This window comes from Thalassophryne amazonica, chromosome 7 (genome assembly GCF_902500255.1).
Source record: "Thalassophryne amazonica chromosome 7, fThaAma1.1, whole genome shotgun sequence".
Classification (NCBI taxonomy): domain Eukaryota; kingdom Metazoa; phylum Chordata; class Actinopteri; order Batrachoidiformes; family Batrachoididae; genus Thalassophryne; species Thalassophryne amazonica.
This window is the reverse complement of record NC_047109.1, coordinates 79,956,775-79,971,366: the sequence shown is the minus strand read 5'-3', so window position 1 is coordinate 79,971,366 and position 14,592 is coordinate 79,956,775. Positions and strand designations below refer to the sequence as shown.

The 14,592-nt window shown below is 47.4% G+C and overlaps 1 protein-coding gene and 1 non-coding gene across 2 annotated transcripts in view; both read right to left on the bottom strand.

The window, feature by feature from the left end:
* Positions 1-258: 258 nt before the first annotated feature.
* The window catches only part of rps27.2 (ribosomal protein S27), a 32,030-nt gene continuing 17,696 nt past the window's right edge, over positions 259-14,592 (bottom strand). Inside the window, exon 4 of the mRNA XM_034174739.1 lies at positions 259-850. Coding sequence (XP_034030630.1) covers positions 822-850 — 29 coding nt within the window. The 3' untranslated portion in view covers positions 259-821. The remainder of the gene's footprint in view (positions 851-14,592) is intronic.
* Positions 9,549-9,680, bottom strand: LOC117514853. Its single transcript, XR_004561979.1, has one exon. It is a non-coding gene; the product is annotated as a small nucleolar RNA SNORA13 (small nucleolar RNA).

The window sequence follows — 14,592 nt, the reverse complement described above, 5'->3', positions numbered from 1 at the left end:
TCCTTTTCCCGATTTAATTTACCCGTGATGCAGGGCATCACGCCATGATTTCAGAAATGGAGGAGGCACTGTGTCAACATCTTAAAAGGCCACAAGCCAGAAGAACCTGTGTGCAGAGCAATCTGTTCTAGGCTACATTATAAATTTAACCTTTCTCATTTTCATACAAGTCACCACTGTGTGATAAAAGTAACAACATCAAGTAAAATAAGCAGATCTGTGCACTAGTCTTTGGAACAGGTACTGATGATGTCACAGTTTGCCTAAAAATCCCCCTAGTTCACAGTTGCACACATTTTTAAGAGTCCACAACTAAGGACCTCTGCATATATTTGTTCATTTAAGAGTTCCATCTAGCCAAGCAAACCTTCTGAGGCAATTTGATATCTCAGCCACAAGGTGTCACCTTTGTAACAGCTGTTTGTTGGAGGAAACATAAAGTGAAATATCCCATTGATTAGAAGGCGTTAATCAACGGTGGAATTTAAGAAACGGGCAGTCACCAGGCACACAAACATGAGGATATTCATCTCAATGCTTACAGCATAACTCAGATGACAAATGCCTTCCATCAGGTGAATAAAACCAGAGATCCTCCAAGAGTAAAAAGAACAAGATCACGGATCACAAACATGCAAGATTTTACCCAATCCAAGCAGTTTAAAATCATAAGCGGGTGTGTGGTCCTCTGTGCACATTTTCTGGACAAACCACATCTTGATTGATTTCCTGCTCTCTTGTTACATTCGGTCCTTGGCAGTGTGTCCTGTGACGACCATGGTCCACTCGCCCACTGCAGTTTCACAATGTCTCCAGTCACGCTAGTGCTGTTTCCTCCTGAATGAGCATCCTGCAGAAAATAAGGGGAAATATTGTTTAAGATTTGGTGGAACACTTAAACGCATCTTGAGGATTAACAGGAAACAAACAGGGGCGGTGGATAAACAGACACAGAAAGATACAGCTGACAAGAACACTGAAGCTGCATTAACAAACACTGAAATCATGTTCAAAGCTATGCAAGTACAGTGCAAAGTATTTTTGAAGGGGGGGGGGGTTCGTCAAACATTTGTAACAGTTTGAAATTACATGTGCACTCTGTTATTTTAAAAAACATCTGTTAATTCACCGTAATTTGCCTGTATAATGTGACAAAAAACATTCATGAAAAAAGCATGAATAAAACTACTTCTACGTTTTGTTTATTTCCCCTTTGCTATTTATTTACCAACAGACTGTATTGCAAGCTTCTAGATTTGGTTTTACTTCCTGAGCGATTACTTTTGAACATTACAGCTGCTTAAAACTACAGTGCATTAGATTTAGTGTTTATTAGCAGAAACTGAATATAGCTTTCTTAAGTGTCTAATTATCTGAAACAATGAATGGATTTTGTTTCAGGTGAGAATGAGTCTTTGTGAAAGGGTCTCCTCATGTGTAGAAGATGTTTCTAAAAGTGACTGTACTTACTCCACCTTTCAGAACCAGAATCAAATTTATTGCCAAGTTCTCACATACAAGGAATTTGATCTGGTGTCATTGGTGCATAAACAACAATAAAAAGAAAAGGAAAAAATACTTCTGTAAGAAGAAGTAATCCCCCCCCACACACACACCAGAAGGCTGCAGAAGAAAACAATAGGGTCAAGAAACCCTGAATTCCTTTACACAAAGAAAGAATAATTTTGAACAAATATGGGGAAAGTGGCATTCAGTAAGGCATTTGTATACATTTGCCTAAAACTGGGCAGCATGGTGTCTTAGTGGTTAACACTGTTGCCTCACAGCGAGAAGGTCATGGGTTCAATTCACAGAGCTGTCCTGAAGCCACTCCTTTCTGTGTGGAGTTTGCATGTTCTCCCCGTGTTTGCATGGGTTCTCTCCGGGTGCTCCAGCTTCCTCCCACATCCAAAGACACACAGGTTAAGTGGATTGCAACCTTTAAAATTGGCCGTAGGTGTGCGTGTGGGTGTGAATGTGTTTGTCTATATGTGGCCCAGCGACAGACTGGCGTCCTGTCCAGGGTGTACCCTGCGTCATGCTCCATGACTGCTGGGATAGGCTCCAGCCCCCGTGATTGAAGAGATGTGTGCGTGTGTCTGAAACTGTTTATCACTCTGGGTGTCCAGAGGGGGAACAAGGATTCATTTGAAAAGTCCAACTTACCATGGCCAGACAGTCACCCAAGGCATGTCTGCACCAAATTTCAGAAAAAAAAAAAAAAAAACTATGACCAGATTTTCTGTAATAAACCAAAGACTGTAAAAAAAATTCTTTTGCCCTTCTTGGTCCACAGATTCAATGAGAAAGTTAAAGATACTATGACCAAGGAGGATTGTTTGTACCTAGTTTCAGCAAAATTCTACGAACAGAATTTCTGCAATAAAAATTATCTTTTTGGGGCGGGGGCAACAAGGATTTTTGTTTCCCCTGTCTGTAGGCAAGCTCCAAAAGAATCTTTATACAAAATTACAAGAGGTTATTGAACATTATTAGCACTTTACCGGGGTGTTGCTAGGCCGGTATCGTAGATTTACTGTTGTGTGGGCAGCCAGAAGAGGAGGTACTGATGGCCCACCACCAGTGGGCGCCCTGCCTGAAGTGTGGGCTTCAGGCACGAGAGGGCGCTGCCGCCACGGACACAGCCGGGGGTGACAGCTGTCACTCGTTATCTCCTGACAGCTGTCACCCATCTACTCTACAGCATCTCACTCCATAAAGACCAGACGTCATCTCCACCTCGTTGCCGAGATATCGTACTTCTATGGAGGTAACTGTCTCTGCCTGTATTAATTGATTCTAAGAGCTATTGTTTTGCAGCTGTCAACAAGAGGACCGGCGTGGGTCGCGACTGTTTCGTCCTACGTCCGTCAGATAAGTGGTTAAACAGACGCTGCACGAGTGTGTGTTAGAGGTGGAGGTGGCATTCCCACCGTTGTTGTTACGGGGTGTACACACACCCACACTTGACTGTCTTTGTTCTTCGCCAGCAGTACCAGATCCGACAGTCGGGGACGGTGATCACCTGGGAATTCGGGACTTGGCGGCTCCAGTATTCACCAGGTTCGGTGGCGGCGGAAATCGTGTGGTTCCGGCTCTTCTCAGGACAGACGTCTTCTATCCTCGTGCCTGCCCACACGTCACCTTTGTGGATTGACTGTTATCAGATTCTGAGATTGTCTGTGTATTCATTGTGCACCTTCACAACATTAAATTGTTACTTTTTGGCTCATCTATTGACCGTTCATTTGCGCCCCCTGTTGTGGGTCCGTGTCACTACACTTTCACAACAGGATATCTCGGCCAGCGTCATAGATCCTGAGGGGCGTCATCCATCTGTTGGACAGCCAATGGAAGAGCAGGGTGCACAGGCGTCTGCAGGAGGCGTGCTCGGTGAGTTGCAGCAAATCCTCACCGCCTTTACCGCTCGGCTGGATTTGATGTCCGAGCAAAACGTCATCCTTAATCGCAGGATGGAGGCTCTCACCGCACAGGTGGAAACGCGCGATCAGAGCGCTGCTGCGGCTCCTCCTCCTGCCGACCCGGTGCCGGGTATTAACATTCCACTGGTCGTTCAACAAACCCCCCCACCATCCCCTGAAGCATACATAAGTCCCCCTGAGCCGTACGGGGGTTGTGTGGAGACGTGCGCGGACTTTCTGATGCAGTGTTCGCTCGTCTTTGCGCAACGAGCCGTGATGTACTCGTCTGACGCCAGCAAGGTGGCTTATGTTATTAATTTGCTTCGGGGTAAGGCACGCGCCTGGGCTACGGCGCTCTGGGAACAGAACTCACGGTTTGTGGGGGAGTTCAGAACGGTGTTTGATCACCCTAACAGAGGAGAGACCGCTTCAACAATGCTGCTGTCAATGCGACAGGGGCGCCGGTACGCAGCCGAATATGCAGTCGACTTCCGCATCGCGGCTGTGAGGTCTGGCTGGAATAACGTTGCGCTCCGCGCCGCCTTCATAAACGGACTGTCATCGGTCCTGAAGGAGCATCTGGTAGCTAAGGAGGAACCGCGGGATTTAGATGGGCTTATCGGTCTCGTTATACGGTTAGACAATCGGTTGGAGGAACACCGTCGGGAGCGAGGCGAAGGACGTGGCCGGATACGCGCCTCTCCCTTCCGGGTTCGAAAAGGGGCCGCCCTCCCCACGCTCCACAGCCGCAACGCTCCGTGGGGCAACAGCTCCCCCTGCTGACGTTGTTAGGGAAACGCACAGGGCCAAAATGAGGAGGCTGGTCCGCGGGGAGTGTTTTCTCTGCAGCTCAAAAGAGCACATACAGAAAAACTGCCCCAAACGGCCACAACAACAACCGCCCTCAGAGACTGGGCTAAGGGGGGGCCAAAACATTCACGTGGGACACACACAGATTGCCACACAACTCCCAGTTACAATCCTGAGCGGGGATTTAACCCTTCAAGCCCCAGCACTGGTGGACACGGGGTCAAAAGGGAATTTGCTAGACAGCAGATGGGCAAGGGAGGTAGGGCTCCCTCTGGTGGCGCTTCCTTCGCCATTGCAGGTGCGTGCACTAGATGGCACCCTCCTCCCTTTAATCACACACAAGACACAACCAGTAACTCTGGTGGTGTCTGGAAACCATCGGGAGGAGATTGAGTTTTTTGTAACTCCTTCTACTTCCCGCGTGATTTTGGGCTTCCCATGGATGTTGAAGCACAATCCCTGGATTGATTGGCCGTCTGGGGTGGTGGTTCAATGGAGCGAAACCTGCCATCGGGTGTGTTTAGGATCCTCGGTTCCTCCCGGTTTACAGGCTAAGGAGGAGGTCAAAGTCCCTCCCAATCTGACGGCAGTGCCGGTTGAGTACCATGATCTTGCTGACGTCTTCAGCAAGGATCTGGCACTCACCCTTCCCCCGCACCGACCGTACGATTGTGCCATTGATTTGGTTCCATGCGCTGAGTTCCCGTCCAGCAGGCTGTACAACCTCTCACGACCTGAGCGCGAATCAATGGAGACCTACATCCGGGACTCATTAGCTGCCGGGCTGATCCGGAACTCCACCTCCCCGATAGGGGCAGGTTTCTTTTTTGTGGGCAAGAAAGATGGCGGACTCCGTCCATGCATTGATTACAGGGGGGCTGAATGAGATTACGGTTCGCAACCGATACCCGTTACCATTGTTGGATTCCGTGTTCACCCCCCTGCATGGAGCCAAAATCTTTACTAAGCTGGATCTTAGAAATGCGTATCACCTGGTTTGGATCCGGAAGGGAGACGAATGGAAGACGGCATTTAACACCCCGTTAGGTCACTTTGAGTACCTGGTCATGCCGTTCGGCCTCACCAACGCCCCCGCGACGTTCCAAGCCTTGGTTAACGACATCTTGCGGGACTTCCTGCACCGATTCGTCTTCGTATATCTGGACGATATTCTCATCTTTTCTCCAGATCCTGAGACCCATGTCCAGCATGTACGTCAGGTCCTGCAGCGGTTGTTAGAGAACCGACTGTTTGTGAAGGGCGAGAAGTGCGAGTTTCACCGCACGTCTTTGTCCTTCCTGGGGTTTATCATCTCCTCTAACTCCGTCGCCCCTGATCCGGCCAAGGTTGCGGCGGTGAGAGATTGGCCCCAACCAACAAGCCGTAGGAAGCTGCAACAGTTCCTCGGCTTCGCTAATTTCTATAGGAGGTTCATTAAGGGCTACAGTCAGGTAGTTAGCCCCCTGACAGCCCTGACCTCTCCAAAAGTCCCCTTCACCTGGTCGGATCGGTGCGAAGCCGCGTTCAAGGAGTTGAAACGACGGTTCTCTACTGCGCCAGTTTTGGTGCAGCCCGACCCTAGCCGCCAGTTCGTGGTTGAAGTGGACGCCTCTGACTCAGGGATAGGAGCCGTGCTATCCCAGAGCAGAGAGACTAGATAAGGTTCTTCACCCGTGTGCCTACTTTTCACCCAGGTTGACCCCGGCTGAACGGAACTATGACGTCGGCAATCGAGAACTCCTGGCGGTGAAAGAGGCTCTTGAGGAGTGGAGACACCTGTTGGAGGGAGCGTCTGTGCCGTTCACGGTTTTCACTGACCATCGGAACCTGGAGTATATCAGGACCGCCAAGCGGCTGAACCCCAGGCAAGCCCGCTGGTCACTGTTCTTCGGGCGTTTTGACTTCCGGATCACCTATCGCCCCGAGACCAAGAACCAGAGGTCGGATGCCTTGTCCCGGGTACACGAAGAGGAGGTCAAAACTGCACTGTCGGATCCACCGGAGCCCATCCTGCCTGAGTCCACTATCGTGGCCACCCTCACCTGGGACGTGGAGAAGATCGTCCGGGAGGCCCTGGCACGGAGCCCGGACCCCGGAACTGGTCCGAAGAACCGTTTGTACGTCCCACCAGAGGCCAGAGCTGCAGTCTTGGACTTCTGTCATGGTTCCAAGCTCTCCTGTCATCCAGGGGTGCGAAGGACCGTGGCAGTTGTCCGGCAGCGCTTCTGGTGGGCGTCTATGGAGGCCGACGTCCGAGAGTACATCCAGGCCTGCACCACCTGTGCCAGGGGCAAGGCAGACCATAAAAGGTCCCAAGGACTTCTCCAGCCGCTACCTGTGCCTCATCGCCCCTGGTCCCACATCGGCCTGGATTTCGTCACGGGCCTCCCGCCGTCCCAGGGCAACACCACCATCTTCACGATAGTGGACCGATTCTCCAAGGCGGCCCACTTCGTGGCCCTCCCGAAGCTCCCAACAGCCCAGGAGACAGCAGACCTCCTGGTCCACCACGTCGTCCGTCTGCATGGGATACCCACCGACATCGTCTCTGATCGTGGTCCCCAGTTCTCCTCACACGTCTGGAGGAGCTTCTGCCGGGAACTGGGGGCTACTGTGAGCCTCTCGTCCGGGTATCACCCGCAGACCAATGGACAGGCAGAACAGGCCAATCAGGAATTGGAGCAAGCCCTGCGCTGTGTGACGTCTGCACACCCGACGGCCTGGAGTAAACATCTGGCCTGGATCGAGTATGCGCATAACAGCCAGGTGTCCTCTGCCACCGGCCTCTCCCCATTTGAGGTGTGTTTGGGGTATCAGCCCCCGTTGTTTCCCGTGGTGGAGGGAGAGGTCGGTGTGCCCTCGGTCCAGGCCCACCTGCGGAAGTGCCGTCGGGTGTGGCGCTCCGCCCGTTCTGCCTTGTTGAAGGCCCGGACGAGGGCGAAGACCCATGCAGACCGCCGGCGATCCCCGGCCCCTGCTTACCAGCCCGGGCAGGAGGTGTGGCTATCCACGAAGGACATCCCCCTCCAGGTGGACTCCCCGAAACTCAAGGACAGATATATCGGACCATACAAGATCCGCAAAGTCCTCAGTCCTGCCGCAGTGAAGCTCCAACTCCCAGCTTCACTGCGGATCCACCCGGCCTTTCATGTTTCAAGGATCAAGCCTCACCACACCTCACCCCTCTGTGCTCCCAGACCGGCGCCGCCTCCTGCTCGGATCATCGACGGGGAGCCGGCTTGGACGGTGCGCCGGCTCCTGGACGTCCATCGGATGGGCCGGGGGTTCCAGTATTTGGTGGACTGGGAGGGGTATGGACCCGAAGAACGCTCCTGGGTGAAGAGGAGCTTCATCCTGGATCCGGCCCTCCTGGCCAACTTCTACCACCGTCACCCGAACAAGCCTGGTCGGGCGCCAGGAGGCGCCCGTTGAGGGGGGGGGGTCCTGTTGTGTGGGCCGCCAGAAGAGGAGGTACTGCTGGCCCACCACCAGTGGGCGCCCTGCCTGAAGTGTGGGCTTCAGGCACGAGAGGGCGCTGCCGCCACGGACACAGCCGGGGGTGACAGCTGTCACTCATTATCTCCTAACAGCTGTCACCCATCTACTCTACAGCATCTCACTCCATAAAGACCAGACGTCATCTCCACCTCGTTGCCGAGATATCGTACTTCTATGGAGGTAACTGTCTCTGCCTGTATTAATTGATTCCAAGAGCTATTGTTTTGCAGCTGTCAACCAGAGGACCGGCGTGGGTCGCGACTGTTTCGTCCTACGTCCGTCAGATAAGTGGTTAAACAGACGCTGCACGAGTGTGTGTTAGAGGTGGAGGTGGCATTCCCACCGTTGGTGTTACGGGGTGTACACACACCCACACTTGACTCTTTGTTCTTCGCCAGCAGTACCAGATCCGACAGTCGGGGACGGTGATCACCTGGGAATTCGGGACTTGGCAGCTCCAATATTCACCAGGTTCGGTGGCGGCGGAAATCGTGTGGTTCCGGCTCTTCTCAGGACAGACGTCTTCTATCCTCGAGCCTGCCCACACGTCACCTTTGTGGATTGACTGTTATCAGATTCTGAGATTGTCTGTGTATTCGTTGTGCACCTTCACAACATTAAATTGTTACTTTTTGGCTCATCTATTGACCGTTCATTTGCGCCCCCTGTTGTGGGTCCGTGTCACTACACTTTCACAACATTTACATTAGTGCTACCTGGCTATACCCGCCCGCTGTGCGTAAACAAATGACATCATAGCGTGCAGCCCAAGAACTGTCCGCAGAGGAAAAGATGAAAAGGCGAGAAGTGTGTTTTGGTCCCAATATGGATATTCTGGATGCTTTTCTCATGGATAGTACGACAATGAACAGCAGCTAAAGCAGCCAGCTTGATGAGGATGCACTGCCGAATTCGGAGAGCAGCACATGTCAGCCGACATGACAAAAGTTAAAGTGAGCCAAATTTTTATGTATGCGTTACGTGTTGTGCATCTCAGTAAAAAGTGATAATAATGCATATAACATGCTGTTGCCCAAAATGACAGATATTCGCCTGAGTTAGACAAGGGCGAAAATCTGTCATTCTGGGCGCCTGGGCATAAACACCGGGCTTCTGAAAATGCATACTGCCCTCCAAAAGCATGTTATTATATTAGTATTTCAACAAATAATTTAGATGTAGAAAAGTTGCAAGTTGTTTTTTTGTTTTTTTGCCCCTTTTGATGGGCCCCGGGGGTCCCAGGGACATTCAAACTGTAAGTCCAAACTTTCATGACCAGACAGGCCCCGAAGGAATGTCTCCACCAAATTTCAGGAAATTTCATGAAACGCTTTTTGAGAAACTGTTCAGAAAGCACAATCTTGATGGAATTAGTCCTTTTGGACCTTCAATCCAAAAAGACAAAAAAATAATAACAATAATTGATGGTTGCTCCCCTATTCACTGTCTACTGGTTACTAGTGCAGACTAATGCATTTGAGAACCCTCATTTTTGTGAACTAGAGGATCGTCACAAGAGAAGGTAAAGAAGCATGAATTCCAGTCAATGTGAAGCAAAACAAGATCATGACTGGAAACGTCATAAAGCAATCTGCAACCTCACCCCTAGATAACACTAAATACATAAACATTGTGGCGTTAAATCCCTGACATTTTAAAACAAAGTCCCCATGACAACCCTTTAGTTACTATAGAAGCAAGGAGGATTAGTGTGGGCTGGATGATAACAACAAACATTGAATATGATCAACAAAGATACAGTACACAGCGTTTTACAGCTGAAATATAATCAGGAGAATGTTGTTGGAATGAAAAAGCATTTGTTCTTGCTGTTGCTCCTGTAGAAATCTATCAGTGATGATGAATTTCAGGCACAACCACAAGAGTCACTGTATGCCTTAGTTGACACCCTGTTCACCAAGAGGATAGTGAAAGAGCAACACAAAGGCAAATAACTACAGAACCCACATCATGCAGACTAAGTACTACTCAAAGAGAAAGCGGTCATCTCTGTCAGGATTATTACTTATTATTATTATTCCAACACACTTATTCCCAGTCTCAATAACCCATAAATTATTGCATACATGGCATTAGGGCAGTCACAATTATTACAATATTCGTCAATCGCGATTATTTTTCATATTCGCGATTACCGTGAATTATTTATTTTATCCACAAAGTTGCAGAAAACGACAAAGAATCTGACGTCATTGTGCTGCGCCAGCAGCCACACGCAGCGTCGCAGCCTCACTCGGTCTGTTTCCCTCTCGTCTGGTCGGATGGTTAGCGAGGCTAGGATAACAGCATGGAGGCGAGGAGGTTCTGGTTCCAAAGCCATGTACCACGGCACAGCTCTGGATGCATTTCGGTTTTAAGCCTAACGATAAGGGAGAGCCCAATAACGTGGAGGAAGCGATATGTAAACTTTGCTGTAAAAACGTACCGGTGACAGTACCGGTCTACAGACCCACGACCCACAGCAATACGCCGAACTTGGAAAGACCACACCAGCACAATCGCCTGCTGGTGCACCAGCACCTGGTGCATCCCGTCAACTGGCTCTGGGCGAATCTTTCGTACGACACTCGAAGTATAAACAGGACAGTGTAAAATGGCGCACATTAACAGACATTGTAACGCGGTTCATCGCCAAGGAAATGCAGCCGTTCAATACGGTAGAAAAAACAGCATTTAAAGAAATGCTGCACAAGTTTGATAAGCAGTATGATCCACCAGGCAAAACATACATCTCCAAGACTGCAGTACCAAGACTGTACAAGGATAACGTTCTCAAGGAGTTAAGCGAAGTTGATTTTTACTCACTCACTGAGTAAAAATATGTGGTCATATGTGACCACATATATGACTCATATGTGGTCAAGCTCTAATATGACCCCATACCTGAGCCTTACAATCCACTACCTCACAGCTGATTGGACTCTGCAGTCCAGGTGTTTGGAGACAAGATATACTCCAGATAACCACACGGCAGATGTTCTTGCAGAATCCCTACAGGCTGCTTTGGCAGACTGGGCACTAGATGAGAAGAAAATATCCTGCATTACCACTGATAATGGTTAAAGCTGCAGTGAGGAAACTCAGATGGCCATGGCTGACTTGCTTTGGCCACAACCTCCATTTGGCTGTCCAAAATGCTGTAGCAAGTGAAAAGGAGAAAACAAGTCATGCCCTGGGACTGTGCAGGAGTCTGGTCAACACTTTCAAACTGAGCTGGATAAAGAGGAGAGACCTGAAGAAGGCACAGCATGACACCAATCTCCCTGAACGCAGTCTAATTCTGGTGAGCTATTAATATATTAAAGACATAAAATAAATATTGTTACAAACATGATGCACACACACTATAAATACATAAATACATTTACAGTGTTTATATTTTATTTAGAAAGTTTAGAAACATTACTTTTCTCTCTATTAATGTACAGTGCTCAGCATAAATGAGCACACCTCTTCAGATTTGTCAGAAAACCTTTAGTTTCCTTTCAAAATCAACATTTTCTATGGCATACTATACCACAAAGTACTCCCTCCAAATATGGGCCATTGATTGCAAACAAGATTTTTTTTTTAAGTTGCACAGAGAAGAGTATTTTTCTAAATTTAAGATGATGATGCAAAAATGAGTACACCCTAAGGCAGACCTGGGCAAACCACGGCCCGTGGGCCACATCCGGCCCTTTCTGCATCCCTGTCCGGCCCGCGTGAGGCCAATCATAAATTAAAAAATAAATTAAAAAAATAACGATGTTATGCATGAAATACAACTGTGCTGCTTTTATTTTGAAAATACGCTCACGCCTATTCTGTATGTGTGTGAAGGTGAACAGCGGGATGTGATGCTAGCCCTGTCACCCTCAAAATGTCAGCTCATGCTAAGAAAAGAAAAATCGATAACAAATGTCGTGTTTTCAATAAGACGTGGACTACCAAGTATTTCTTTACAGAAATTAAAGGTAAAGCCGTGTGCTTAATTTGTGCTACAGAAGCTGCTGTGTTTAAAGATTACAATTTGAATCGCCACTACACGACTAAGCATGAGGATAAATACAGAAATTTGTTAGATGATGAGCGTGCGAGGGAGTCTTGCTCGCAAAACTGCAAGCCCGACAAGGACTTTTTACCAAACTTCACACCACCAGAGATGCAGCCGTCAGGACAAGTTATGTAATCTCTCACAAAATCGCCAGAAAAAGTAAAGCGTTTTCTGACGGAGAGTTTGTTAAGGAGTGCTTATTGGACTCTGTTTCACTGATTTGTCCAGAGAAAAAGAACGCGTTTGAGAACGTGTCACTCTCCCGACGCACTGTCACGAGGCGGGTGGAGGACATCGCTAGAAACTTGGCGCTTCAGCTGAAGAACAGAGCCGCCGACTTTGACTGTTTTTCTCTGGCATTAGATGAAAGCTGCGATGTACGTGACACCAACCAGCTACTAATTTTTTTTACGTGGGATAACTGCGGACTTTCAAATCACAGAGGAGCTGGCAGCCATGCAGTCAATGAAAGGGACAACCACTGGTCTGGACTTGTTCACAGAGGTAAATGCATGTTTGGACAAATTAGGACTGAAATGGGAAAAGCTAACAGGTGTGACAACGGACGGTTGTCCAAATCTGACAGGGAAGAATGTTGGGCTTCTAAAGAGAATGCAGGATAAAGTGACAGAAATCAACCCTGTGCAGAAATTAACATTTTTACATTGCATTATACATCAGGAAGTTTTATGTAAGACAGTGTTGCCGATTAATCACGTTGTTGATGCTGTAACTAAAATAGTGAACTTCATCAGAGCGAGAGCATTAAATCACAGACAATTTGTTGCACTTCTGGAGGAAAATGAGACTGAACATAGTGAAATAAGCTATCACTGTGCTGTCAGGTGGCTCAGCTTGGGCAAAGTACTGAAAAGTGTCTGGGACCTTTACTCCTCTCTGAAAAAGGAGAGCTTTCCACACCTGAGGAGACATGCTCAGAGTATCCTAGCCCTCTTTGGCTCTACATTCGTGTGTGAACAGACATTCTCAGTGATGAAGTTCAACAAATCTAAACACAGATCCTCTATCACTGATGACCACCTCTCAGCTGTTCTGCGCATAGCCACTTCTGACATTCAGCCAGATTTTAATGCCCTTGTTGAAGCCCAGAACCGACTGGATTATTCTCACTGAAGAGGTGAAATGAGGTTGAAAACATTGCAAGATATTGTTTGATGTATTATTGTATGCCTGTATTTGACCTCTACACTACAATTTCACATATCCTAATTATAAATAGTTACAGAATAGTTTTATTCTCCCAGTTACCAGTACCAGCTATTCAAAATATGCAATTAAGTGCATTTTCCAATGAAAAAAGTTGAGTAGAATTGTTTTATTTACAATATTTACAGTTATAATGTGAAAAGTTGCCATGTTGGAAGAATTGCAGTAATGGTAAAAATTCAGTTGCCAGAAATTTATTTTATTCTGAAAATGCCTGGTTAAACTAGTCAGATGCTTTTATTGTGAAGCTAAAAGAGCGAACGTGTCATTGTGTGTTTATATATGTGACTTGACTGGATTTCGTGTGGTTCACACCTGTAAGATGTTTCAGACCATGTGTCTTCTGTTTTTCACTCCACCTGTATACTGCAGCTGCAAATTAGTAATTAAATGTGAAATTTTTAGCGTACAACAGTTCTCCTCATTATTAAAAACTTCAGATATTCATGAACTGAATGATATACATTATGTAACTAAGTGCATTTTACAATGGAAGACAGTTGGGCAGAATTAAGCTAAAGATACCATTGGTATGGCCCCTTGACACAATTCAGGTCCCTCATGTGGCCCCTTGTAAAAATTAATTGCCCACCCCTGCCCTAAGGGGTGGGAGCAAAGCTAAATTTTAGTCATATAACCCTTATTTTCATCTTATAGTAAAAAAAGTTAAACTTGTAAATTTTTCTTTTTTTCATATAGATAATGATTAATGCATTGATTTTAATGGGGGGTGTACTCATTTATGCTGGGTACTGATAAATTATAGAGTCTAGAGAGAGAAAAGTAATGTTTCTACATAAATTATTTGTAACTGTAAACAGTATTTAAATTGCTTTGTATTTTCACTTGAAATCTGGACATGAGCTGTGATTTATCTCTAAGTGCTGTACATATAATCTTCTGAATAAATGTTGGGTTATTGTTAACATGTAATGTTGATATGAGCAAATGTCTAAACATTCTTATTTCCTGCAAGGACGTCGCTACACGGTGGGGTACCATGCAAAAAAAATGGTAGAGTGGGTGCTGCAGCAGACGTGTGCCGATCGATGACAGAAAACATGGACACCTCAACCCGACCTGGCAGGATGTTGCTGTCTTGGAATCTATCAACGCAGCACTGAAACCGGTGGCTGAATTCACTGATGTCTTATCAGGGGAAAAGTATGTGACCATGTCCTCTGTGAAGCCTGTGCTGGAACTTCTAAAAGAAGAACTGTTAGCCCCAGAACCAGATGAGAGCACACTCACAACAAACATCAAGAAAAAAATGTGTAGTGTTCTTGATGAAAAGTACAGCACACCTCCACTTCAAGAGCTTCTGAAAAAGGCCACATTCCTTGACCCTAGGTACAAGGAGAGCAGCACTGGGAATGATGGTACAAGGGGCCAGATTCTACAGGAGATCATGAACATGAGAGAGCCAGAGGAAGGAGGCAACAACAGCAACTGTGATGGAGGTAAAGATGAAAACAAGGATGATGATGTGCTACCTTCACCTCTTCCTGCCAAAAAGAGGTGGCTGTGTGACCTGCTGCAGAACAGAAGAGTCCAAATGGCTACCCTAGCTGTACCAAA